The sequence below is a fragment of the Tyto alba genome, unplaced genomic scaffold, assembly GCF_018691265.1.
Source record: "Tyto alba isolate M040663 unplaced genomic scaffold, T.alba_DEE_v4.0 Super-Scaffold_2, whole genome shotgun sequence".
Classification (NCBI taxonomy): domain Eukaryota; kingdom Metazoa; phylum Chordata; class Aves; order Strigiformes; family Tytonidae; genus Tyto; species Tyto alba.
This window is the reverse complement of record NW_024881282.1, coordinates 14320616-14348155: the sequence shown is the minus strand read 5'-3', so window position 1 is coordinate 14348155 and position 27540 is coordinate 14320616. Positions and strand designations below refer to the sequence as shown.

General features: G+C 35.6%; 1 protein-coding gene across 5 annotated transcripts in view; it reads right to left on the bottom strand.

Annotated features, from left to right (window-relative positions):
• The window catches only part of CNTN5 (contactin 5), a 655782-nt gene that overhangs the window by 52224 nt on the left and 576018 nt on the right, over positions 1-27540 (bottom strand). For all 5 annotated transcript variants that reach the window (XM_042793009.1, XM_032991061.2, XM_032991057.2 and 2 more), the window contains 3 exons: positions 19555-19682; positions 18446-18621; positions 1386-1506 (listed from right to left, as the gene is read on the bottom strand). In XM_042793009.1, the coding sequence (XP_042648943.1) occupies positions 1386-1506; positions 18446-18621; positions 19555-19682 (425 nt within the window). The remainder of the gene's footprint in view (positions 1-1385; positions 1507-18445; positions 18622-19554; positions 19683-27540) is intronic.

Below are 27540 nucleotides of genomic sequence, written 5' to 3'. Positions count from 1 at the left end.
ACACATAAGGTCTTGCATAACCCACAAGAATGAATCAGATTTCATAAGGCAGCTAAAATGGCATTACAGATCTGTGTTGCGGCAACTGAATACCACCATCCCAGTAGAGCCATAGCTCACAGAAATCTGATGGTCCTCAAAGTGACTTTATGGAAATATTTAACAGTTACTTTCATCAAAATGTGAAGAGCCCTGCAGTCAGCGAGAAACATACTTTATCATTTAAAGCCTATATTTGGCCTAAAAGTGATGGATATGAGCATATCAAATCTAAAGATGTGGTGGAATGTGGCAGAAAAGTATTTTTGAATTATTATAATCTCTAAATAGTTTTGTTTTGTTTTGTTTTGTTTTGTTTTGTTTTGTTTTGTTTTGTTTTGTTTTGTTTTGTTTTGTTTTGTTTTGTTTTGTTTTGTTTTGTTTTGTTTTGTTTTGTTTTGTTTTGTTTTGTTTTTTAACCTGGAGTTTTTCAAATGTTAATAAAATATCTACGTTGATTTATTCCTTCAAAAAATGCATAATCCACACATTAAGGCTACCCAGCTGTGCTACCTAGCAGAGATCCATCTATCTTGACAATGCAGGATCCACCAGTTGTAATGCCAGTAAGTAGATTCTAAGCAGGCATTGAACACAGATGTGCGTGCACATACACACAAGTCATGCAGAATGCAGAAATACTCTGCTGAATGGAATGCACAATTGGTGATAACACCATGCTTTATTGTAATCTAGCTGTTGTCCTACATATGATCTAGGATCCTGCAGGACAATGACTCTGTGTTCCTGCGCATAATCAGGAACGTTAAATGTCAGGTAAAACAACTCAACAGATTACAGGGCTGGGCCTAAAGGTACAGTCAAAATTTGATGGTGACAATTCCATGTGTGAAAAAAAAACAAATGTCTGCACATTAGGGGGATTTTGGTTCATTATTCATACCTATCATTTTACAAAATGCTGCATTATGCCTCCTCTTAGGAAGTGAATGAATATTCCTAAATCATTAAACCTGAAAGAATGGCTTGACCATAAAATGAAATGTAAAACATCACATGAAAAAGCACAGAACTCATTCTACCTACCTTATACAGGCTTCTGAATGCTAATTGTCTACATTTTAACTAATCTGGTACACCTTTTGTGTTACTACCTTTCTTAAGACTATGTCCATTAACTCTTTTGTTTCTTATTGCCATGACTGCATGCTAGTTTATAGTGAAACTGCTTTCAAAGACAGTAGGTTAATCGCAAATGTTTTCAATAGTATAAAATCTGAAGAATAATGCATAGCACACCTGTACCTGAAGCCCACCTATTTAAATTCCCTGGTACAATAATTTCTGGTGATCACGTTTTCAGGTGGCACTGTGAGCATACTCACCCCTAACAAGCAGCTCCGTCTCATCTGACACTGTGTCTGCCGCGGTCTGAACCCTGCAGCCATACCTCCCTGCGTGCATCAGGAGGATGTTCCTGATCATTAAATCTGCAGAGGACGCTTGCTGAAATAGGGATGAAATGACAGTTTAAAATTCAGTAAATCTGTGTTCAAGGTAGTTCATGAGGGCATTTTGTACAGTTTGAGAAACCCACGATTGCAGCTTTCATCTTACAACATTTATGTGCCCTAATACCCTCTTCTGAGGATTGTCAGAATGTCGCATTTATGCAATTATTAATAGGGATTAAAGACGAGGACTCCAGGTTTTTAATAACTTCGACTTTGCTTAAAGCACACTGTGCATATTTGTATGCTCAAAGAAAATTATTCCAAACTAGCACACAGAAATTAATTAAGGAGATGAACAGAAATATTTTTGGATACAATCTTCAGTATTAAAAAAGTCCTTTTAGAAATGAAGGGGTCTTTCTTCCTCTTCCTCTTCCTCTTCCCTATAATACACTGGAGTATGTCTTGCTACTATAATGAAATTAAGGTAACTTGAAAGATAATGTTGATTGATTGATTTTTATTAACATAGAAGAAAATAATACTAAATATGATTGAGGAAATCTGAAGAGATTCTCATTTTTTCCTGTTGAAATCTGTATATATTTAAATTTGAAGAATGTATCCTTGAATAAATGTACACAGAGAACAAGTTCAAATTTTTACTTTTTAGTATTCTAACCAACAATAATTGCAAAGCCCCAAAATTATAAGCAGAAGAGAGAAGATTGGAAATTAGAATAATCTTTTGGAGGATAAATGGCTTTTGTTAATAAACTTCGTATTATTTCATAAAATAAAGTGATAATGTTTGATTTTGCTTGTACAAAATCATTGTTATATCTAAACTTATTGGAGTCAATAAATGTTGCTCCATCAGAGTTAATGTGCCCAAATCCAAAGATAATGTCGATTTAATGTAGTCACTACTCAGAGAAAGAACAGGTAAGTGCAAACAAAAGTCACCTTGTCCACATGGTGTAGCAATTGTAGTTTACTTTCTCAATTTTGTGTCTGAAAGTGCTTGCAACTTTTTGATCTAACGTAAGCACCAAAACCATTAGCAAATTACCATTTTTGTTCCTTTTAAAACATTTTTGTTCTCTTAATAGTTAAATAGAAGTAATTTTAAAGTATTAACTGAAGATAGACAAAACATCCTGAAAATATCTCTAAATTTCCTTATTGTTGCTACTTTATACTACACATGAATCTAACACATTAAGTTTTCTCAACATTAATGTAGAGTTTGTATAACATCATATTCTAGATTACAAATAATTACTATTTTGGATATAATTGTGTAATATATAAAATATAATTATTACACTTCTAGAACCTATAATATATAATGCATAATGTTAGTAATTACACAAATAATAAAATATAATTTAGACTATACGACTACATATTTATTATATTGTTGTATTACATAAGCTACTATTATATTATTCCACTATTCACTATTATATTATCTAGAGTTTATATAATACTATACATGTATATTTTATACATATGATATATATAATATATATTATATAATGTATAGTACATTTTATACAATAATATACTGTAATATGGTATATATAATATGTTATTTTAATTATATTAAATTATATTTACTGTATGGTATATATGTCATATTATATATTACTAATTAATAATGGATTACTATATAGTTATTATACTATATGTATTACTGTATAATGTATATTATTTATTATATACAAGTGTTTATATGCACCTCCTCGACCTTTCACTTTAAGAAAGATTTATTGAGTGCAATCATTTCCCTTCTCAGATTTTATTTACTTTGTTAACCAAGCAAAGATTGTCATTCTTTCCTTGAATGACATGTTCCCTGTATCATAATATAACTGGTTGTAATTTCAGCCATTTTGATCCTGAATGTGTAGAATTGTACACTGCATTCAAAACAAAGTCTTATTAGGGGTGAACATGTTGATACTTCTCTAGCTGTGCTGGACATATGCCACTGACTTCACCTGGATTCATATTTGCCTGTTTTTTTGGCACATATGTACTCTCTGTCCAGGTAAATACACTCAGATATTTATCCTTCTCAATCGTCTGCAAGTTATGAGGTCCCACTTTATAACCAGTCATCCATATGTGCATGACCTTGTGCTTTGAAGTATTACATTTCCTGTTTGCTCCCACATGTTATTTTCATCATCTGCTGTATTGGTAATATGTCCAATTTTGTACCATACAATTGTCATTTGCATGCCAAAGTCATTAAAGACAAGATAAAATAGGATTGGTTCCAAGATCCAATCTCCTATAATTTAGTTTTTTCTTTCTAGGCAGAAGAACTCCTTTTCAGCACATCTTGGCACAGTCTTCAGCCAATCTTCTTTTCATTTGCATTTTTTAAACAGAACTTGTCATAATATTCCATGCAGCACCAAGGCAAGATCTTTACTGAATCATATTCACATGCAAAGAAGGAAGAGAGAGGTGGAACATCAAGGTTGTCACTGAGACCAAAATGAATGTGGGCATGATCTATAGCTTAATAACCCTGTAGATGCAAGAGTGTGAATATAATGGTAGTGTTTTGCCTTCTAAAGTGGCCTCGTTAAAGATGTTGCTGGTGGGAAGATACTCAGACCATTCAGGCCGTCATGAAAGTCTTATATTCTTGCTCTGGCATATCGGAAAGCCCAACATTGCAAAAGAATATCTGAGTACTCTACAGCTCCTAATGCAAAAGAAGAACACACACTCCTACCAAGAGTCAACTTCAGGATACACATTTTTAAAGTTGTCTATCACAGCAGCATTTACTAGCCACTAAAACATGGGTTGCTCAAGATGATTGGTGATTCTGGTACAAAGCCTTAGGTATTAGAAAGATAAGACCAGAATCAGTCCACATTTGTCCTCTCTTGAGCGTAATTTACATTTAATGTGTATTTTGTTGTTAAGTGGGAGGGAAAGCATAATGGATAACAATTTTCTGGTTTCATTGCTCAGGAGCTGTTAGAAATCTTGGCTGTCACTCTAACTTCCAGAGGGTTCATCACTGTGTGAATCCTAATATTCTTATCGGGAAAAATATATGTATTTTGCCTGCACACCTGTGTAACTGGACAGATAAGCAGCAATTAAAAGAATCATTGCTGTAAGTGGAGAGCAGTGCAGTACAATAGATCCATATGAAACACATTTATTACAGCATAACAGGACATGCAGCCAGCATTGTTTAGGATGTGTGAGTGGAAAGAAATTAAACTCACTGTGTTTAATACAGATGGATATATGCTCAGGTATTAGATTCTTGAACATGGGAAGTAGTAAGGCATTTTAGCTTCCATTTAGATAAATAGAAGATATGTTTGACCAGTACATCTAGAAAATACCATATTATTTGTTGTTCAGTGTTATTTATTAAGAGGTCTTTATAAATTCTACACACTCTTCCAAGTCTTGGTAGAGAGATTATTTTGTTTATCAGTTTATTCTGTAATAAGAGGTTCAAAGTCACAACAGGGCCTGGTGGGGGGCGTTAAGCTGATGTGATGATCTTCCAAATCTTAACAAAATCTCTGCACTATGTCATTGCAGCTGCTGCTTAAATTTGAGAGATTACAATCCAGTTTAAACTTCTAAGTGGGAAAGCAGCAGACACTCCATTAAGAAAAGTATCTAAAGACAGAAACTTTGTCTTCTGCTTTTAGTCTTCTCTCAGCAGAAAAAGACGTAATGCTTCAGCAAAAGCAGAGACATGCCCTCCCCTTTGGGGAAGACAAAACCTGGAAGACATGGATTCAAACACTGTAGAAAGATCTCTTATTTGGACTAACATGAGTTAGAACAGCCTGTTATATCAGCAGCCATGTGGTTCCAATATTATTCAAAGCTGAAATTAGTGGTGTTTAAATTTCTTTGTTTACATCTAAATTCCGACTTTATTAAGTGTACGCTTTTAAGAGCTGCTTTTTATTCCAACGATTTTATGTTCTTCTGTGGCAGGGCATATTTTGCAATAAATGCACTATTTCAAAGTAGCATTTTATTAGAAAAATCTATAAACCTTGGTGTTCTGAATATCATGTATTATCCATTTAGCAGAGTATCAAAAGTATTTATATTTGTTCAGTATAAACTGTGTGGAATATATCTTGTAATTTACTGAAGCTATGGTTTAAAAAAAAAAAAACACAAAACAAACCAGATAGGTTGAGCAGCCAACTTGTAATGATTTTAAGGAAAGCTAAATGTAACCTTCAACTCCAACATAAGCTATGGACCTACTGTAACACTGAACACACTCCTGGTCTTCATTAAGCAGCGAATAAATAATAATACAGCTATCAATGCTATCTGTCATGACTAATCATTCTCTCTAGGACAACAAATCACTGTATAAATCATATTATGCTCCGGAGTATTCCATTTTGTCAGGTTCTGGGCAGCTCCAGTGCTGAGTGCTGTGTCAATCTATTTGTCTTTCTGCTCCAGTGTGGCATGTTATCTGAGGTCATAGCTGTGTCTGCAATGTATCTAATTAGTTTTACCTGTAAGGTATTTATTATTTGAAACAATTTTTCATGAGAATCTGTGCCACCTATACATAGCATTTGCTTTTGATGTGTAGATACTTCCTCGAGCTCAAAAAGGCTCCAGGGAACATATAATATGCATACTTTACTCAGTGAGAATCACCTTGTTGGATTTTGGTTTGGCAACCATTGCCCTAACTCTGGGGATTTGCAGAGGAAAAAAAAAAATCCAGCTTGCAGAGAATTTACTGCTCATGAATTAATACTTCAGCTGTCCCACATCGTCATAGAGAGGAAGTTGCATGTGAATTTTTTCCTTTCCATTTCATAAATTCTAAGAGACTGTGGGTTGCTTTGTGGTAAAGTAACTTTTACATATGGTTCTGCAAGTGAAGAGAATGACACTTATATTTCCTGTGAGAGCAAGTTCATTATCTTGAGCCAGTTGCTAGGAAACCTCCCTGTTAATCTGTCCATTCATTTTCTGAGTTTTTATCTCTAAACCAAGGTGGTTCATTCAGTATCCAACCTTTCCTTTTGAAGTCTTTACACAAGAACAATCTTTAATCTTCATTCGAAATGGAGCTGACAGTTACACCATAGAACACCTTTTTAACATCTCGTAAGTCTCTTGTTTACTTCCCCCTAACTCTTCCATGGAAGAATTAAATGTTGGTTTGATTATTACACAGTTTATCTCATATATTCAAACTTCAGAATCATATGTGGAAAATATATTTGAAACCTAGGAACCTTAAATCAGTATTTTGTCATTATACCGATCCTAGCTTTCATTTAATCTGTTTCTAATGTTGCTCATTTTTTACATTGATCGTCATCCTTCCCTTCCACATTCCAACTGCAGTTCTGTGAATGTATCTCTGATTTATCTTGGAAAGAGGAACATAAAGGTAAGGAAGTTGAAAATACAGGGTAGTCAATAGAGATGATGTGGAGACTTTCAGGTCTCAGCTTCTGCACTGCAAAGGCCTGGGGTTTAGAAAGGCTGCCTATTATTGTACTGAGGATTCAGGTTGGGAACTCAACCTGGACAACATGCAGTGAAAATTGTCTCTCTGCTGGGGAAGAATATGTCTAAAAAGGGTACTGAGACTATTATAAATGATCATGATTCAACAAAATCTTAAATCAATGGGAAAAAAGAGTGGGCAAACACTGACTGCCATTGCAGGAAAACTTTTATGATGAAAGCCTAAGGAGTGTTTGAGTCATTTCTTTGTTATGACTATAAGGGTTTATTGAGGCTTGCTGGATGTCATCTAAATCTCTTGACAGCGAGAGGTGAAGATGCTTTCTTATAGGGTAGTCTCTATACAAAGTAGTTTCTATACAGAAGGGAATGCTTGGGAGTTACAAAAACCTTGAAAAGTATCTAAACATTTTGTAAGTTCATATTCTGTATAAATTGAAAACAGTAAGACAATAGACTATAATTAAATGGGACTGAGATTTTATCCTAAACAAGAATGACCTGTCTTGTTAGTGTTATCTTATTCAGCTTAAATGATTATTTAAAATATATGAGTGTTTTTACAGATAACACAAAAGTTAGGTGAATTTCTGTTTATTTGAATTACAAAAATAATCTTTATTAATGAAATTCAGTCAGATTAAATTAAAAAAGTTGATTCATAGTTAAATCTTGATTGTTTGACTTATTTGATTAGCAAAGGAGGTTATTTTTGGTAAATTTATCTGAAGCAAACTAATGATTTTACAAAATAATCTTACAGCAATGTTAGCTTTCTACCATGAACAATAAGTGGAAAATAGCAATACAATAAATTCTTTTAAAATTATGCTGACAATTTATATGTGCATTATGATGGATAGTTGGTTTCAAGCCAACTTCTGTACATAGTACATTTAGGACAATTTAAATGTCATTGCAAGCAAATTCTCAGGTTTGAACACATAAACCACTTGTCTGTTTACTGTTCATGATGTTTACAAAATGCAAATATTTAATCTGTTAAAAAGCATCAAATTTCTCTGTTGGTATAGTGATAATGGAAAATTATATTCTGAGTTTTATCTTTTAATCCTATAAGTACTTTTGGAACAAAGAAGATGCACTTATTGGTTTTGTTGTGATTAATAATATGTGGCAGTATATTAATCATAGAATCATAGAATGGTTTGGATTGGAAGGGACTTTAGAGTTTATCTAGTTCCACCCCCCCTGCCATGGGCAGGGACACCTTCCTCTAGACCAGGTTGCTCAAAGCCCCATCCAACCTGGCCTTGAACCCTTCCAGGGAGGGGGCAGCCACAGCTTCTCTGGACAACCCATTCCAGTGTCTCACCACCCTCACAGAGAAGAATTTCTTCCTTATGGCTAAACTAAATCTACCATTGTTCAGTTTAAACCCATTACCCCTCACCCTATCACTACACTCCCTGATAAAGAGTGTCTCCCCATCTTTTCTGCAGGCCCCTTTTAAGTACTGGGATGTTGCAGCAAGTTCTCCCCAGAGCCTTCTCTTCTCCAGGCTGTACGACCCCACCTCTCTTAGACTGTTCTCGTAGGGGAGGTCCTCGAGCACCCTGATCATCTCTGTGGCCTCCTCTGGACCTGCTTGAGCAGGTCCATGTCCTTAAGCTGGGGACCCCAGAGCTGGACACAGTACTGCAGGTGGGGTCTCATGAGAGCAGAGTAGAGAGAAAGAATCACCTCCCCCGACCTGCTGGCCAGAATTCTCTTGATACAGCCCAGGATACTGTTGGCTTTCTGGTCTGTGAGCACATGTTGCTGGTTCATAGTCAGTTTTCAATCCACTAACATCCCTAAGTTCTCTTCAAGGCTGCTCTCAATCCATTCATTGCACAGCCTGTACTTGTGCATGGGATTGCCTCAACCCATGTGCAGGACCTTAGCGTTGGTTTTATTGAACTTCATGATGTTCCATGGGCCCACCTCTCAAGCCTTTCTAGGTCCCTCTCAGTGACATCCTTTCCCTCTAGTATGTCAGCTGCACCACACAGCTTGATGTCATCAGCAAACTTGCTGAGGGTGCACTCAATCTCCCTATCCATGTCACCAACAAAGATGTTGTTGGCTGGTCCCAATACCTGCACTGAGGAACCACACTTGTCACTGCTCTCCACTTGGACTGTTGATTGCAACTCTTTGAGTGTGACCATCCAGCCAATTCCTTATCCACTAAGTGGTCCATCCATCAAATCCATGTCTGTCCAAATTAGAAACAAGGATGTTGTACAGGACAGTGTCAAATGCTTTGCACAAGTCCAGGTGGATGACGTGAATTACTCTTCCCGTTTCCATCAATGTTGTAACCTTATTGTAGAAAGCCACCAAATTTATCAGGCAGTTTACCTCTAGTGAAGCCACGTTGGCTGTCACCAATCATGTCCTTAATTTCCATGTGACCTAGTGTCATCTTCGGGACGATCTATTCCATGATATTGCCAAGCACAGAGGTGAGAGTGACAGACCTGTAGGTCCCCAGGTCTCCCTCTTTCCCTTTTTAAAATGGAGGTTATTTTCCCCCTTTTCCAGTCAGTAGGAACTTTGTGAGACTGCCACAGCCTCTCAAATATGATGGATAGTGGCTTAGCCACTTCATCTGCTAGTTCCCTCAGAACTTGCAGGTGCATCTCATGAGGTCCCACGGACTTGTGCACCCTCAGATTCCTTAGATGGTCTCGAACATGACCTTCTCCTACAATGGGCGGTTCTCCATTCTCCCAGTCCCTCTGCCTTTACCTTCTGCATCTTGTGCGATGTGGCTTACTGATAAAGACTATGGCAAAAAATCACTGAGTACCTCAGCCTTCTCCATATCCTGGGTCACCAGGTCTCACTTCCTTCCAGAGAGGAGCCACATTTTCCCTAGTCTTCCTTTTATCACTGTCCAAGATTTTCTTTTTGCCCTTGACATCCTTGGCCAGACTTAATATTACTAGGGCTTTGGCCTTCTTAACCCGATCCCTGGCTGCTTGGACAGTTTCTCTGTATTCCTCCCAGGCTACTTGCCCTTCCTTCTATGCTCTGTAGGCTTCCTATTAATGTTTGTTCAGGAGCTTCTTGCTCATCCATTTAGGCATCCTGGAATTTTTGCCTGACATTCTCCTTGTTCTGATGCATCACTCCTGAGTTTGAAGGAGGTGATCCTTGAATATCAACCACCTTTCTTGGGCCCTTCTTCCCTCCAGGGCTTTATCCCATGTTACTCTGCCAAGCAGATCCCTGAAGAGGCCAAAGTCTGCTCTTCTGAAGTCCCAGGTAGTGAGCTTGCTGTGCCCCCTCCTCACTGTCTTAAAGATCTTGAACTCCACCATTTCATGGTCACTGCAGCCAAGGCTGCTTTTGAGTTTCACATTCCCAACAGTCCCTCGTTGTTAGTGAGAAGAAGGTCCAGCATAGCACCTCTCCTCTTTATTTCCTCTATCACTTGGAAAAGGAATTTATCATCAATACATTTCTGGAACCTCCTGGCTTGCTTATACCCTGCTGTGTTGTCCCTCCAACACATATCAGAGTGGTTTAAGTGCCCCATGAGGAACAGGGTTTGTGAATGTAGATCTAGAGGGTGACCCCCCTTCCCATGTCTCCCCTGTCTGTCCTTCTTCAAGAGTCTGTATTCTTTCATTCCAACACTCCAGTCACAGGAGTCATCTCACCACATCTTCATGTAGGGTTGTAGCCATGCAGACATGCGCATGCCTCTAACTCTTCTTGTTTATTCCCCATGCTACATGTGTTTGCATAGAGGCATTTGAGTTGGGCCCTCAATGAATCTGACTTACTGGCTGGAGTGGCTGGAATTCCTTTGTGCTGCTTTTCAGGTGCTCTCCTGCTGACCTGTGATCCCTCTCCAGGCTCTGAACATTTCTTGGCACTGGTAACAAGCTGGTAGGAATGGGATGGAACGATGGTCCCCCCCTCCGGCAACTTTAGTTTAAATCCCTCTTCAACAGCTTGGCAAGACTATTACTGAAGATGCTCTTCCCCTTCTCTGACAGATGGACCCCATAAGCCCTCAGTAGACCAGGTTTCTCAAAGCAAGTCCCATGGTCTGAGTAGCCTGAACTCCTGGCTGTAACAGTTGTTGGTTTGACAGATTCAATTGGACCTTTCAAACTCCTTCCCTTTGACTGGGAGGACTGAGGAAAAACTACCTATGCTCCAGAGTCCCTCACCACTGCTCCCAGTGCTCTGTAATCCTTCTTGGTACTCCTCAGGCTGTTCCTAGCTGTATCACTGGTGCACATGTGAAACAACAGCAGCAGATAATAGTCAGTGGACTGTACGAGGCTTAGCAGTGTCTCAGTGACATCCCTGATATGAGCGCCTGGTAAGCAGCACACCTCTCTAGAGCGCATATATGGTAGTATAGCAGTATCCAGGCTGATGCATGTTGATTGAGGGATACCTGATAATACACAAGTTGCACTTTCCCCATCTATGAGAAGTAAAAAAAGATGATTTTCAATGTTTTCAGGTTTGTGGATGCATAAGAATTGTCCAGGGGAGGACACCCTTCCAGTGGTGCTGGTTTTGAGCAGTTTTCATAGAGAAAGCAAGAAAAATTAAACCAGTTGCTTTAGGTGAGTAGTGGTGTTTGGGTGCAGATGTCAGAGAACATTAGAGTGTTGGGAGTGAATAGGGAGGACTTTAAAGTGCAGTTTGATATGCTGCAGATGAGTTTGATTCATTTTACTGAGAGAAGGCAGAGGAAGAGATGAAATTAAATGAGTATCAGATGTCTGGTAGTACATCATGTACCGGGGTAGTTCTGTGAAATCTAGGGATTAAAGAAAACAGAAAAAGTGTTGAAAATGGGAAGGAATGAGAAAAAAGATGGGATATGAAATGACAAGCTTCGGGACAGAGAAGCCTACTACACTCATGTTACTAAATTTGTGTGTGTATCTGAGTCGTTATCACCAGGAGAAAAAAGGAAGAAAAGACAGAATAATATGAGGTATCTGTACACCTGTTTAAAGATGCAGAAAAACAAGAAAAGAGAGCATGGAGCCACACATATTGTTTGAGTGGAAGGGTAGTGATAGTGATGGATGAAGATGACAGAAATGAAAGGAAAACCCATCTGGGACAAGTGTGCCATTTTGAGAAAACATCAAAACAGGAAGCATGAAGAGCAGACACAGGATTAGGATTTTATTAGTGTGCTGCATGAAGAATGTTGTGACAGTCTTACCTGAACAGAGATTTACTAGCAGTATCCATAGATAATGGCACACATCAACTCTAGCAAAGAAAGCTACAGAGGTAAAAATTAAAAGGGCAATGAGGAGAGAGAAAGAAAAGGAAAATGGAAAACTTCTTTCCTGGAAAACTCCTGGTAGCCATCCAGAAAGAACATTTCCTCCTGAGGTTCTCTCCAATGCAGTAGTAGGTGATGAGGAAGATGATGAGGTGGATTATTATTTGTCTTGTTTTTTCCTAGTGTTGTAACCTTTTATTGAGGACATATGGAAACGTCCTGTATGTTAATGTTGATTGGAATATGTTAATGAAGAACAGTTGTTGCACAGTGATTGATTTTTAAACTTATGAGCATGTATATTGTTGGATGGTATTTATTAAGTATTTACATGATCATTATCTACTCCACTGTACACTGTGGTTTAGTTTACAAAACAAGAGACAAAGGAGGGGGGAAGGAGGGAGGGGTGATTTTCAGGCCAGTGGGAGCTTCGTCCCATGAGACCCTGACATAACAACACAGTTGGTGTTTACAGGTGCAAGGCCATGAGAACAAAGCCGGGAGATCAGCAGTGTAAGAACTGCAAGGGAGAAATATTGCCAGAAAGGCTGTGGAAAACACTGCCACAGCAGCTCAGGAGAAAGCTTGCAAAGATGAAAGTGAAAAATAGACAGCAGAACCACTAACAGAAGACCTTAGTGTTAGGAGGGCTGATACTGATCAGGTGTTCAAACAATCAGCTATGCTGTTATAACCCAGATTAACACTGTGCCAAACAGTTAAATGATACGCGAGCTGCCAGTAAACAGGAGAAAAAATGAGCTGTCATGAAAATTTTTCTCTTTAGAATGTTTCTTGCAGATGAGGTACAAAATACCTTAACAGAATAAAGCAATGTAAATATTATCTGAATGTATTTCATGACCTTTTTATTACAATCATTTTTTTTATAGTAAGTGATATTCAGGAATGTTAAGAGACTCATATTTTCCAAAATGCTCAGTTATCTCCCTCATCTAAAGTAAAATTAGAGGAGTTGTTATTTACCATCTCTCTCCCTTACTCTCTATTCATAGACAAATCCACAAGCACTTGGGCATACCAGTCTACGTACTTGTTTGAGTCTATCAAATGTTTGAAGCATCCCATTTTAACACAGCATGCAGGTATGTCTATAAATTCAATCAATTCACAGGGACTGTTTATATCTTGGAAGCAACACATGGTAAAGTGCATTATTAGACTGTGATCTTCATTGTGTTCAGATTTTGCGTTGTAGTTACCAGTCATAAAACACACTTTTCAAGATTTTTGACCATAAATTCTTATTCCAGTTTGTACCCTCCTTAGTTTACAAGAAATTCGTGTTATCAAAAGGTAAGATATGTTTTTTATTTTGAAACTTCTTCTGATTACTCAAGTATTTAACTGCTATAGAGTGACAAACAGAAAAAAAACGGTAATGAGCATAGGGCTGAAATATCTGGAGATCTGAGTTGACAGTAATGGCTGCGTTCAGCCTTTTCCATCAACAAGAAAGTATTGAGACAAACAGTGAAACAAATTGATAGCAATGAGGTTGATATAGCATCATTACCCTGAACAGAAATTCTCTGTGCATAGAGCTTGTATATTCTACAAGACTTTTGACAACTGTTGCTGTTTTCCTCAGTATGTGGAGGAGGGAAGGTGTTAAATAAATCCCCTATTTAATTAGTTTTCTTTAGTTTTATGTCCAATAAAGAGGAAAGACGTTATTATTAACAGCTTGCTGTTTAAATTGATTCTATGTAGTATAGAACTTAGTGCTGCCTATCTAGAAAATGGTTAGGAAATTTTAATCATAACTTTAAAAATATGATTAAAATACTACAACAAACTAAGAAGAGACTTGAGAATGTAAGGAAAGTTGCAAAATCATGCTCTCTCACATGTCCTAGATTATCAGATTGATGTCTCCAGCGCTAGACAGTAGTTAATATATTGTCCCCTCTGTATCTACTGGCCTTTTCTAAGTGAGACAGTAGATTTCAATTCAGTTCTGTGTGAACAAATGACCACTGTAAAACATAACATAAGAAGTTGTGCTCATTGCTTCCCGTGGTGGCAGTTTCAGTTAAGATCAAAGACCAAGAAGATACTGAGACTAAATCACTTTCCTGAGTCTGAAAGGTACTTATGCAGGTCAAGGTGAGGGACACTAAGAGCAATGCTGCTGCTTATTAGTCTGTAGATAATCACAATAAATCATTTTGCTTGGTTGCCATAAAAACAGTATCGTCTTTCAAACACAGAGTTGGGATGACAATAGCTGGATGAAAATCTACTCAAAAAATCAGTTTACTTTAGCTAGAAAAAGGATACCTCCAGAACAAAATTAAGGTCAATAGAGATCTTATAAAATTTTGAATAGAATTTTGGACAAGACTTCTAGATTTGGCACAAGGGATAGAAAATCAAAGTTACCCTAATAAAAGCAAACAGGTCTATATTTTCTGTGCTCAAGTGCTCACTGGTGTTGCTAGAAGGAAATCTCAACAGTTCAGACCTCCATGAAAACTATTTTCTATTAATTCCACAGATGACTCCTCACAGACCCTTTCAAGACCCTATCTAGTCTTTTGATAGACAAGACTTTTCTAATGCCAAAGGATTCTATGTATGTGTAACCCTTTACATTATTGTTCTGTTACCAAGTGTACTGTAGATTTATACATCCACAATATGTGGGATGTTTTCCTTTCCTAGAGTGCAGTCTGCAGTTGTCACTCCAATGGAGTTCTGTCTCTTTTCCTTAATATTCCTTTCATGCACAGCTTTGTTCAACTTGACATACTTACCACATTTATCCTCTTGCCAGGCAAGTCCCTGAAGTACCTAAATTGCTAGAGGTACTAAATCCTTTATAGTTCAGTAAATAACAGCAAAAACATCTTCAATTTGTATAAAAATTAGTTCTTATTATGAAAAACAGTAACTTTTTTTTTTTTTTTTTTTTTTTTTGGTACAAAAGCTACAGATATAATTTAAAAACAAGCAAAGCAATATGTGTTATTAAGAGAAGCTTTTCCTTTTCCTTTTAGTTGTAATTGCCAGGGAGCATGCAAATTTACCATGTAAAAATTTATCTACAGCTCAAAGAAATGATACTTTGGTGATAGCTTCTATAACACTGCATTAAGCATCACAGTGTTCATCATACTTAACACCTGGGTCTGCCACAGTGAAAGTGTGAGCAATGCAACCAGTGGTGAGAGGTTGACAGTGGTTTTATTATTAACAAATAACAAATAATATTAAATTTGTCAAACTTTCAAACAAATAAGCAAAATCAAACCAAACCTGAATATTTTTTTATCTGATGATGTGTGCCGAAAAAAATGGATGTATAATTCTATAACTTCATGCATACAAAGGATATTATTTTTCTTACATGTATTGCATTAAAAAGCATGTTGTTCAGGATCAACTCATACAATTAAAAAAAAAATCAAAAATGCAAAATAAGGGATGTAGATGGAATTCTATCAGATTTCAAGTTTTCTTTAAGTTTCTTTTTCTTGCATTCTTAAACCTGTGTCTTTATCACATTGTGTATCACTCCTTTGAAACTGGATAGGTTAAAGGAAAGTACATGATAGGGAAAACAGAAGAGTTTTATTTTATCTTGATTTCCCCTAGTACCTGGCCATGTTTTAGGTTTTAATGAAGTATGCAAATACATTTTCATCCTTGAGATTAATTTCACATGCTTTTATGGTTAACAGAAATGATAATGAGATACAATTACAACATTCCACAAACAAGTAGTTATGGGAAATACAGAGTTTTCCTGTCAAAACACAAAAAAATTGTAGTTGCTATTTTTGAGTTTTGCATTTCTCAGCAGATTCATCTTCTTTTCTGGACAATGAAAAATCAAGATATGCCTTTTTGGTGAATGGAGACCTACATATATTGTAACCAATATTTTCAAAGAGGAAGAAGGATGTGTCATATTACATTTCCAACAGCATTCAGAAAATTTCAGTGAGGATTGTCCTAACAGGCTCATGTTTTGGCATCTTTATTCTGTAAAGGAGTGTTCCCCACCCCATCCTGCCAGTAACATATTAATAGGTATTTTCAGCCCTTTTCTAGTTGATCCAAGCCTACCCTTCTATTCTCTCTTTAGAGTGAAAACTAGAAAAGAAATGTCTTGACACTTAAATGAGTTAGGAATGCAAGTAAATGAATCATGGCCCAACCATCTTTTGTATGCACAATCTTGTAAAGGCAAATGAAACTATTTTTAGTCAAGTCTAAAAATATCAGGGTTTGATGCTTCATTTTGGCATTTCTATGGAGTTGAATATTATTTTATTATTTCAACACTGGTTAAACAGTGACAAGGTAGGTTCTAATTATGTAATATTTTGCAAAACATGGAATGCCTTCTTTTCAGCCTAATTTTATTTTCTGATCAGCTGATGTTTGTTGCTTGTTAAAAAGTATGTTTTAGTAAAAAAATTACTTGTGTGCCTCTGAAAACAAAGATGCCAGATTTTTACATAATAAACAACTTTTTTTTTTTTATCCACTTAGTCATTTAGACATCAAGGATTGATTACATTATGAGTGATTAATACTATTTTCACTTAGTAAAATAACAGTGGCCCTTTAGCAATACAGTAAGAAGGAAGTCATAAACTCATATGAAAATATCTGGTTAAATTTAATATGTTTAGGCAAAGTTTTAGTCATGTTCTGGACAATAAAAAAAATCAGTAATTCCAATGAGTTTTGCATGAATATTTGTCTGAAAATAGTCCCAGTATGTCATCTACTTTGAATGAGCCTTACTTCTGTTAATAGAAGAGCTTCCTCTGGTAGAAATTAAATTAATGAAGAATTCTAGTTGAAAGATCTACAAAGTCCTGTTTTCATAAAAAAAAAAAAAAAAAAAAGAAAAAAAAAGAAAATAAATGAAATTACCTTTATTTAGATAGGAGAAATTACTTTGGAAATTTCCTAGCCTGAGGATTTTTCTCAGTGATTAAATATTCCCTTCAGCACAAAAGATGCTGAAACACACTGAAGAAACCATGTAGCACATTTTAGATTTCAATTTTTTTGAAATGACTTAAAGTTAAATTGTAATCAGGATGTTTTCTTGAATCAAAAAAAGTTTTAACCTTGACGTTAAAAAAAGAATGATAGCTTTCCTTCTTTTATATTTAGTGCTGGATTTTGAGTATTTGACTTCCTCAGATGAAGATAAGTTTATTAAGAACCCTCACATTAAGAAATGCTTTATTAATGTTTTTCAATTAAAAAGCTTACTGAAATAAAACCAATTTTTGTTAAAAAACAAACCACACCACGAAGTATACATATTATGAATTAAAGACAGGTAGAAATATAAATTGATTGTAGCTGACAAGATTTTTACTGAAAATTTAATTTTTCTAGATTGTACTCAAATTAGATACATTAACTTTTAAAATTTCCTGACTTTTGTGAGCTTCATTTTTCTCTGTTAACATAGCATGCACATATGATTTACATTTCATTAGTGGGAAGATTGAGTTAAATGACTGTAGAATCTATTTCCAAACTTGTTCACATTAAGAGATTTCTTTTTACTAAGGAAAGTTTAAGCCATTTTGCATGGAACAGATTTGAATTACTTTATCATACTGTTTGATCTTATTAAACTGTTTTTGAATCAAGGGGTAATTGAAATTGGTAAGATTATTTTTTCCATATGATTCTTATTGACTTAAATAATGGCTGCATAGCTGGAAGCCACCTCTTTCAGGGGAGTTGGAAAATAAAGTATACTCCTTGCTATTTAGACATTAAAATATATGCTGGGCCAGTAAAGACACTGGGAGGTGAAGGCATTCCAACAGCCATGCTATCTGTGAGAAAGACATCAATGTTTATAGCAGCAACCTTTCTATATTAAAATCAGTAGAAGAATGTAAGGAGGATTTGATTCAAACTACTTTCTGTTCCCTCACAAAGATCATCAGATGCCTCACTAATAATAGGATGTACAAGTTTACATTTAATATCTTCTTGATTAAAACTACTTAATGTAATTCTAGTGACTTTCAGTTTGCACCTCCTCTAGCTAACATTTCTTTCCAACATTAGTGAAACCACTTATCTTTCGATTTAGTCAGAATTTGGTAAACAGGAGACATGTAAAAACATGAAAATTTCTATCAGTTTTCAGCACACAGATGACATGGTCACTTACTGCCTTGATGCTTTCAAAGTGTCCACCTTCTTTTTCAAAGTCAATTGGCTGCCCATTGAGTGTCCAGTAGAAAGTGACATCTAGTGTGCTGTCATGAAGGGCTTTGCAGCTGAGGACAATGCTTTCTCCAACCGTTAACTCTATCTTCTTGGGAGTCAGCTCTATTCTTGTAGGTTCTTGAAATATAGAAGGATTAGTAACATTTAGATGGAAGTCTAGTTATAGTGCAAGGCCGAAATAATATGATTGAGTTCTGCCTAGTCTACTCAGAGCTTACATTTACTGTTTGTTTCAAATACGTAGTGTCAAATACTGGAATATATTCATAATACACTCTAAGACATGACAGTGGTGAACAGAAGGTACATCCAGTTTCATGGAAGCAATAAGGCAGGAACCTAAGCAACAATCTATAGGATTTATGAGATGGATTAATTAATTATTTTTATTTGCCTTAGAAAAAGTTTTTGTTTTTTTTTTTTTTTTTTTTAAAGCTGCAGCACCTAGGATCTTGTGATGAAAATCTGTTTTGTCACTTAAAATAAAAAAGGATGTTTCCAAGCATCCTAAATATAAGAAGCTTGAAAAATTGAGCCAAAAGACTTGAACACCTAAAATCAGAACCTATGATCATATAAGAATTCAGCTGAAAAGTGACAAAAATGTGGTTTAGAAATTAATTGCAACTCGGAGATTTGATTATTATTACTGTTCTAAGGAACTATCTTTCCTCAAATTTTATATGGATAAAATTATTATTTTAAACCTAAGCTTTGTTCCCAAGCTGGAAGAGGTAGGCTTAAGTGAGTTCACAAAGCTAAAATATATTAAAAGGGATATTGACTCTTTTATTTATAGAATTATTTATAACCTGAGAGATTTAATAGATACACTAATTCTTGTGACATACATCTATGATATAACAGCTGGAGTATGCAATCTGATGAAGGAATATATTTGACCAGGTGGAGGTTAGCTCACCTAGCTTTTTGGAAATGTTTTTTAATTCTGCCTGTACAGTGCTGTTGTATGGTTGGCAGGGGATTCTAAGCAATAATGAAATATTAGGAAAGAGAAATCATAATTATCGTCAAAGTATTTTTTCATACCTTTAACAGATACTGATGCAATGATTTCTGCAGATCCAAATACATTCGCACCTTGGCATAAGTACCGTCCTTCATCAGACTTGGAAGCATTCAGGATTCGCAGGCTTCCATGTGGAAGAATAGTTATCCTGAAAAGGAAAATACATAAATATACAAATATATCTCCCAACATAGTAGCCAAATTCCGTGATGGTATCTTTTGGAACTAATAAGTAGGATTAATAGTTATCCTGAAAAGGAAAATACATACATATATAAATATATCTCCCAATGTAGTAGCCAAATTCCATGATGGTATCTTTTGGAGCTAATAAGTAGGATTAAGGACTACTGCCTCTGTAGCAAGGGGTGATGAAGGTGATAATTGAATTCTCTTCTGTTTCAAATAGATTGTAATAGATCCATTTTACTCCTTCTCCTTCCTTAATTCAAAAAGTTTCTGGGAGGCACCAATAGATTAGTATCCTTTGACACTTATCTGTGGTGAATTTTAACGAACCTTTTGTAAAAAGCAAAAAAGGTGATTCTGCATAATTTGTCTTTAAAGTTCCACTGCTATATTATTGTCAATTCACATTTCAATATCAAGCACAGGCTATTCCATTAAAAAAAAAATGACCTTAAAAATCAAATCTAAGAAGAATGGGATGTAAAATGTAAAAGAGGACAAGAAAAAACATAAAATTAATTGTATCTGGTCAAAATATGATTTATGGCATCACTACACAGTGTAGCATAGGGACTTAAATAATCTATGCTTTTTTTGTAGCTCAGCTTTTATTTTTTTTCTTGAGACTTGTATGATTGCATCAGCACTACATCTCTAGGTAAGTAACCCCGCTGAAGTATACTCATGAGAAATGTTACTCAACCACTTACATTTAGGAGTTTCAAATTTTGGTTTTGTTTACATAGTATTAATCATAAGGTCCATGTTTTTACATAGCGTTGAATATTAACGCATTTTTGCTGTTCTAAAATGACAAAGACCCTGAATTTATTGTATGTTAAAGCTGCAGCCCTGGAAGAGCAGTAAATAATCATTGCTCCTTTCCTGATTGAGAAATACAAGACTAAATGAAAAATGGCAACTCTTACATGGCATTTAAGTCAAGCCTGGTTTGCAGATGTTGCATATCCTTTCCTATGCTGGGTAGTGGTTATGGTTCTCTCAAAGGACATGGGAGATGTGTGTCGGAAGCTCTTCAGCAGGTGTGGACACTGAGAGAAGATAATCCTCAGCAAGTTCTTTTAGGTGTCTCATAGAAGTAGAGGAAGACATGAAGGAGTGATTGCTTTTGCCAAGAAAGGTTGGACCAGATGAAACTTGATGTTCCTTCCAACCTGGTATTCTATCATTCTATCATTCTATGATTTCCTCTCCTGTGTTTTGAAAGTAAGGTAAGACCTCTCTCTGCGCTAGAATCTAAGTAGGTCGGTGGTTCTTCAATAGTGATGATTACATTTTTGGATATACATCTCCAGAGAGGACTTTCTATCTGTTCTTCTGCTGGGAGTCTCCTTTTGAGGCAATGATCAGAAATCATGGAGGGTATAATGTTGTCGTTTACTCCTGAGAAATATTTAACCAGGAGCAAGGCACTTTGATCATCTGGGTTGGGCTCTTCAGCAGCCAAAGAAGGGAAGCCTTTCTGGGCTGGATGCCTTAAAATGCAAAGCTGAGTTACCTTTGATTTAAAGTAGGAGTGATTTACGAAAGGCTTAAGATTCAATAATGTGCTCAAACTAAATCACTAATATGAGCTTGCATATTTTTTTTTTTCTGGAAAAAGAATAATACCGCTTATTCTCTGACTATGTGAAAAATGGCTTTTTATTATCTGAGGTTTATAAACATTGTGGTGGAGAAAACAGAATTCCATTCCAGTGAAAAATGTACTTCTATTCACTTTAGATGTGAAACCACTCACTGCTCTCAGCAGAAGAAAATAATAGCTTCAAAAGTGAATGGAGCAGAGGAAGGACATGTCAACTCTCAAATTCCCTAGTGCAAACTGATGATGTATGTCCCATCTTGCTCTAAGCAAATATGTATCAGTATTTGAGTCACATTATTTGTCTAAAGGTAATTTTATAGAAAACATAATTACATTAAGCAAATCCTTCTGCATCAGAATTTAGAGGTTTAGTGTTTTTTTTCCAACAATTAACAAGGCCTGAAATTCTGTTACAGTATGTTACATCTTTGAAGAAACAATCTGCTTTAGGAACTGACATGGATGTAATCTTCCTTCCTTTCCTCTTGGTGTAAATTTTGTTTTCCTATCAAGATGCTCTGTGATCAATGCTTTGAGGACATCATATCATTAGTATGACAATAGCCTTTGCAGAAAAGTAATAGTTTTCATCAATATACTGTCAGCATCAGACAAATGAAAGGACACTCCTACAATGTTTACAAATTATAAAAGCTTATATGCAGTGTAAGTCCTAATATAAAACTGTTTTTCATTCTGAGCTTGGAGGAAAAGAAAGTTAGATGCATACGGAAGATTATGCAATGAATCTTATACATATTATCAACTACATTTCTATTTAGCTAAAAGCTCTTGTTATCCATGAGGAAAAGAGTAATCACTTAATCAAAGGAATTGCAAACACATTTGCTGGAGAATTATTTGGCTCAGAAATTAATACTTTCCTTAAAATGTCTAGCATTCATCTGTTCTCCCTTCTTTTGTGTTTGGGAATAGAGCCGGAGGCTGGTTATGATGGAACCTGAAATGCTTTATTTATTCGCATAACACTTGCTTCACACAGCAGGAACATAGACTTCTCCTCTTTCCCTGCCAATATCTCTCAGTCACAGAGAGACCACCTGTGTAGTATGTCTACATATTTTAATAAGAAAATACCATAACAAAAGATTTTTTTAGCTTCATAAGTAAAAGGAAAGCAAAGAGAGAAGAAATGGAGTTGGGGTAGAATTATGGATAATTTAGGAAAAAAAAAGCCTAAATTATTAATTTATTAGAAACTGAGGGAAAGATAATGATAGATGAACAGAGAGAGAAAGGATGGATGAGAGATCAAGGTGATAATTTGGACATTACTGTATTTAAGTATAAAAACCCCTTGTAATTACATAAAAGAGATAGATTGGCACATGAGTTTAGTGTCTCTGTAGAAAAGAGTTTTAATCTGTCTAATAACATGGAGAAAAGGTGATGAGTGTTAATGTCTTGGATACAATAAACAAGTTGGCTTAAGATCAATAACAACAAAGATTTTACCTGGAATTATTAGGAAAGAATAACCAATATATGACAGCAAAGAGACATTAAATAAAATTCAATATGATTTAACTCAAGTACACTGAATGAGATTAAATTTTTATAATATTTAATAAGAAGAAACAATTTATAGAGAAAATAAATACATATTTTTTCTTCCATGGATTTCAAGGATTATTTTCATGCTGAAATTTACATGACTGGTTAAATAGGTTTAATACAGAAATTTAAGATGGTTAAGAAGCTGGTTGAACAGCAGAGAAAAAATATTTTTTTTTTAAAGAGAAATGGTTCTTTGTATTATTATTTTATTTTTCATAATGTCCAGGATACAAAAAGAAGGGTGCTGGAAATTTGATGAAATGAACAGTTCAATGACACATTAAGGTCAGCATATCAAACAAGAGGGCTTTGATATCTCTGAGCACAACATTCAGAAATGTAGTGGTTGCGTCTCTGAACTAACAGTACCATGCAGCAAAGGCAACCCTAGAATATATCAAATATCAATCTGTAGCTTGTTGTGGAAGCTTTAATACACAAGGTGATGAGGAAACATAATATGGAATATAGGACAATTTTGATCATCAGTATTCAGAAAGATTAATTCTAATTGAGCTGGCACTCAGGAGGATCATCAGGATGACCAGGGAGGAAAGAAAACCTTTTGTTCTAGAGGCTGTTTGTAAAATGAAAGTTAAGGTGTTTGCATGTGAGATGAGTTTATATTTTACATGCTAATTCATGGATTTTGTCAGTAGTCAATGGATCTTCTATTAACAGTAAAAAAGTTTAGATGTCTAATTCACATTGTAGACATTTACACTCGGATATCACAACCTGGAACTGAATCTTGTCCTCTAATCTTTGATTTAGTTCCCCAGACATAAGTGCCTGTTATGACCTGACATCATTTGAGGGACAAAAAACCCAGCTGCTGTTTACATCAGGAGCATGACTTGGAAATTAATTTCCCCATTGACCCCAATTGCTGTGGCTTTAGTTTATAAAATGAAGCAGCCTGTGAACTTCAGCTGATACTAAACTGGGAGGGATGCTTGAGGAGTGAATTGCTTTACAGCTACAAATAAGCATCTGGTCTGTAGAATGGGACTAGAACTATTCCAAAGAGAAACTCAGACTTAGTGTGGACACCTGCACAGAGCTGACAAATGTGACACAAGACCTATGAGGGGACTTAGCTGCTTACAGCACAGGCACAGAGGTTTACAGCAGCTGTAAGTGTGCCTTTTTGAAGTCTAGATGTGAGCCAGGATAACCCTGCAGGGCTCTCAAAAGACAGCAGGATTTTCTGTGTGGATAGCTGACTCAAGCCCATACTGTAATGTTAGAGAGAGTCTAAAGAATTGAAGAATATAAAGTCTGCTAATGATGATGGTGGTGGGCAGCAAGTGTGATGCCAGTCTGAACTTAAACACTCATTCTCTCAGAAACCAGTTAACCACAAGCTTCACTGCATACTGTATGAAGCTAAAAAAAATCCCAGCAAATAATGAAAAGAGCTAAATTGAAATTGAATGTGAATTTCAAAGTGTATATGTCTGTGTGTATTATATTTTTGCACTATGACTTTATCTGAAATAATGCATCTGTTGAATGCCCAGCTTGCAATGCCTGTGGTTTTCTTGTCTAGAATATCAGCAAGTTTGGAAATACATATTAGTAGCATTTCTAGAATGTATATTTTGTTAATGACAACATAACCCAGTAAACTAGCTTAAGAATTGTTACAAAATCATAGAAGCTTGAATGAGAATGTAAATTTTCTTCTTTAAGGCTTCAGGATTGGACATAGATTGACATTGGAAGGCTGCAAAATACTCAGTAATTATAGTTTTCAGGCAATATTTCCAAGTGATTATTTTCACTGTAAAATATTTGCACTCTATTCAAAGCTATTGTTCAGCAATATCACTTAAGACTGGAAATATTCTTAGTACATTTAAATAAAATGCATTAGCTCACACAGATCAGCCATTTGATCAATTTTATTCTTTTACCAATAAAGTATGTGCCAGGTAGAGAAAGTTCCCCAATAAAGAATGTGCTGTTTTAGCTGGAAAGATGAAAGTTCATACTGTTTGCATATATGATGTTGATGTGAACAGAAAGGTATTCTCTGAGACCAATCTGTCTGCTGAGAAGTTGATGGATGGAAATTAGGCTCATAGGAAATGCTGGATTTTTGTTTATAGGTGGTGATTGGAAGTCCTTTATTTGAGAGAGAGGCAAGGATAGTGCTGATGAACAGTGTGGATGATCTCCACAAATGTGAATGATAAAAATCAGTTTCCTTTAGGCTTCGTGTGATTTAGAGAAGAGGACTGAGTAGAATATGGTATTTAAGAGATGCTCATATGGAGAATCTGGCAGGATTTTAAAGAAGTATACTTTACAGTATTTTGATTAAAAAGTAGCAAGCTTTTCATTCCTGTTGTTTCATGAACAGAAAACTTTTGAAAGCAACCATAAAATTTGGCCTTATTTTGTGGGGAAGCATGAAGAAATAGGAAATATAGTCATCATTGTTTTGGTATAAAAAAGGGAGGTCTATTCTACCCAATGTGATTATTTTCCTTTTCATTAATTCTTAAGGATAAGTGAAACGTATAAGTAGTCTAGATAGTTTTACTGCTCCCTGTCTTGCAGACAAAACATTAATCTATTAATATTTGGTACCACCCACCATGAAAGTCCTTAGATATTATTTACAGACAGTAGAGGACAAACTGGTTTAGATGGTGGAAATTCTCAGCTCTCTTTGTCACCAGGGACAGTTTTATCTTGACCTTGGTAGGTCAAGATATGTATTTGTTCTTCCTATCACATGTAAAATCACTGAGCAGAGACTTCCATCAAGACTAAGATAATGAGAAGGTGAAACTCTAATTTTCATTCTTTTGCATCATTTATATCAGATTCTCACAAACAGACGTCTTGATGCTGTGACTAGAAATTGTTTAAAAATTCTGCAGTGGACCCTGGAGTATGGATGCTGAAGGACCTGAGCAGTTGAGGCAGCAAAAGTTACAATTGCTACACAACCTTCAAGATTTTTCTGAGGACTTGTAGCAGAGATAGTGACACAGTGTCTGATTTTTAATAGAATTGAATGTCAGACAGCTTATACTTGGAGCTTTCATTAAATAACAAATACAGAGTAAGAAAAAATAGAAGTTAGTTGTGTTGCCACTTCTGGTGAGGAGGAAGAATTAGCAATGAGTAAGTTTGATTAGTCTATACACGTTTTTACCTTTCTCCATTTTCAATTAATTTGTTTTTGCATTGTACTTTATCTTTCATACTAAAGTCAATTTTTATAATACTTCAGAAAAATAAGCACAGCAATCAGGTAAGCAACACAGTTAAAAGCTTTGCAAACTTTAACACCTAGTGACTTGGTAAAAGAAAAGGGTATTATTGAAGTAGTTAGAAAATTTTCCCCCGCATTTCTCTTTGGGGTCTAAAACCATAAATATGAGATTGGTTTGTGTGCATGTTGGAAAAAAGAACTTTAAAGATGCCAATGGAGAGCAGATGAACTGACTCATTTAGCCTGTGGCCCCTCACAGTGCTCCAATCTGAGCAATCTGTCATTTCACATTAACTTGGGTATGGGACCTGTCAGTATACTTTCGTGTAGATTACAAGGAATTGGGACAAGTATTTGTAAATAGTTGAAACTTTTATTTCTCCTTGAATGATTGTGGAATTTCTCATTTCCCTTTGCTTTCTCTTGATTCTTCATAATAGAGGTACAAGCCTCTAACTCTCACAGAAAATGGATATGAGTTATTGCTATAGAAAAACCACTTAAGTAAGCAGAATGTCATCTACTTCATATACATTTTTTTTATATTATCACACTAGATAGAGTCTTTTTGTTTAAATATTGGTAATCTAATTAGAAATAAGACTGCGTTTGGCCCATTCCCTTGGCAAAACACAAAGTTATTTGAATTTTCTTCACTTCAGATTTTCAAACATTTATAATGGTGAAATTCCTGTGTGTGATATCTTAGGTCACTGGAATATATTAAGATGTGTGATTAATGTACTGCAAATTACTTGCAGCTTTATTTAAGCTAAACTATGCAATCTGTTTTAAGGAAATTTTTTCTCAAGGTGCCACAACTGCACCTCTCATTTTGTCCTGGCTGTTTGCTGCACGGTAACATTCATGCATGAAAACACACAGCTCTTGCTGGTGCAAATGGTTTCCACATATGTAAATATAAGTTCAAGTGGCTGACACTAAAAGTCAGTTTTGCTAACAAATGTGGCTTCTGTTCTAAGCACAGGGAATGAGCATGATTTCTTCAGTGTTTCTGAGCAGTAAAAGCTGAGAACTATCAATATGTCAGAATTAATGTGGTCTCTTGGAGTGCTTATTTTTTTTTATGAATAAGTAGGTCATTACTGGTTTTATCAGTGATTCATACTACTGACTTTATTCAGGCCAGTACTTAAGTACATAGTTTGCTTTAAAGATTCTGTTAATAACATTAATGGAAATGATGATATAGAGGTCCTAAAATTTAAACATTTGCTAAGGTATTAGACTGAATTGGAGTGTAACTGTAAATGGAATGGAGGTTCAAACCAGTAATCTATTACCTACAGAAATTAAACCAATAAGAAAGCTTTTAAATTATTCTATATTTTCACTGGTACACTCACGAGAGATTGGTTGGTACATTTTAAAATTATC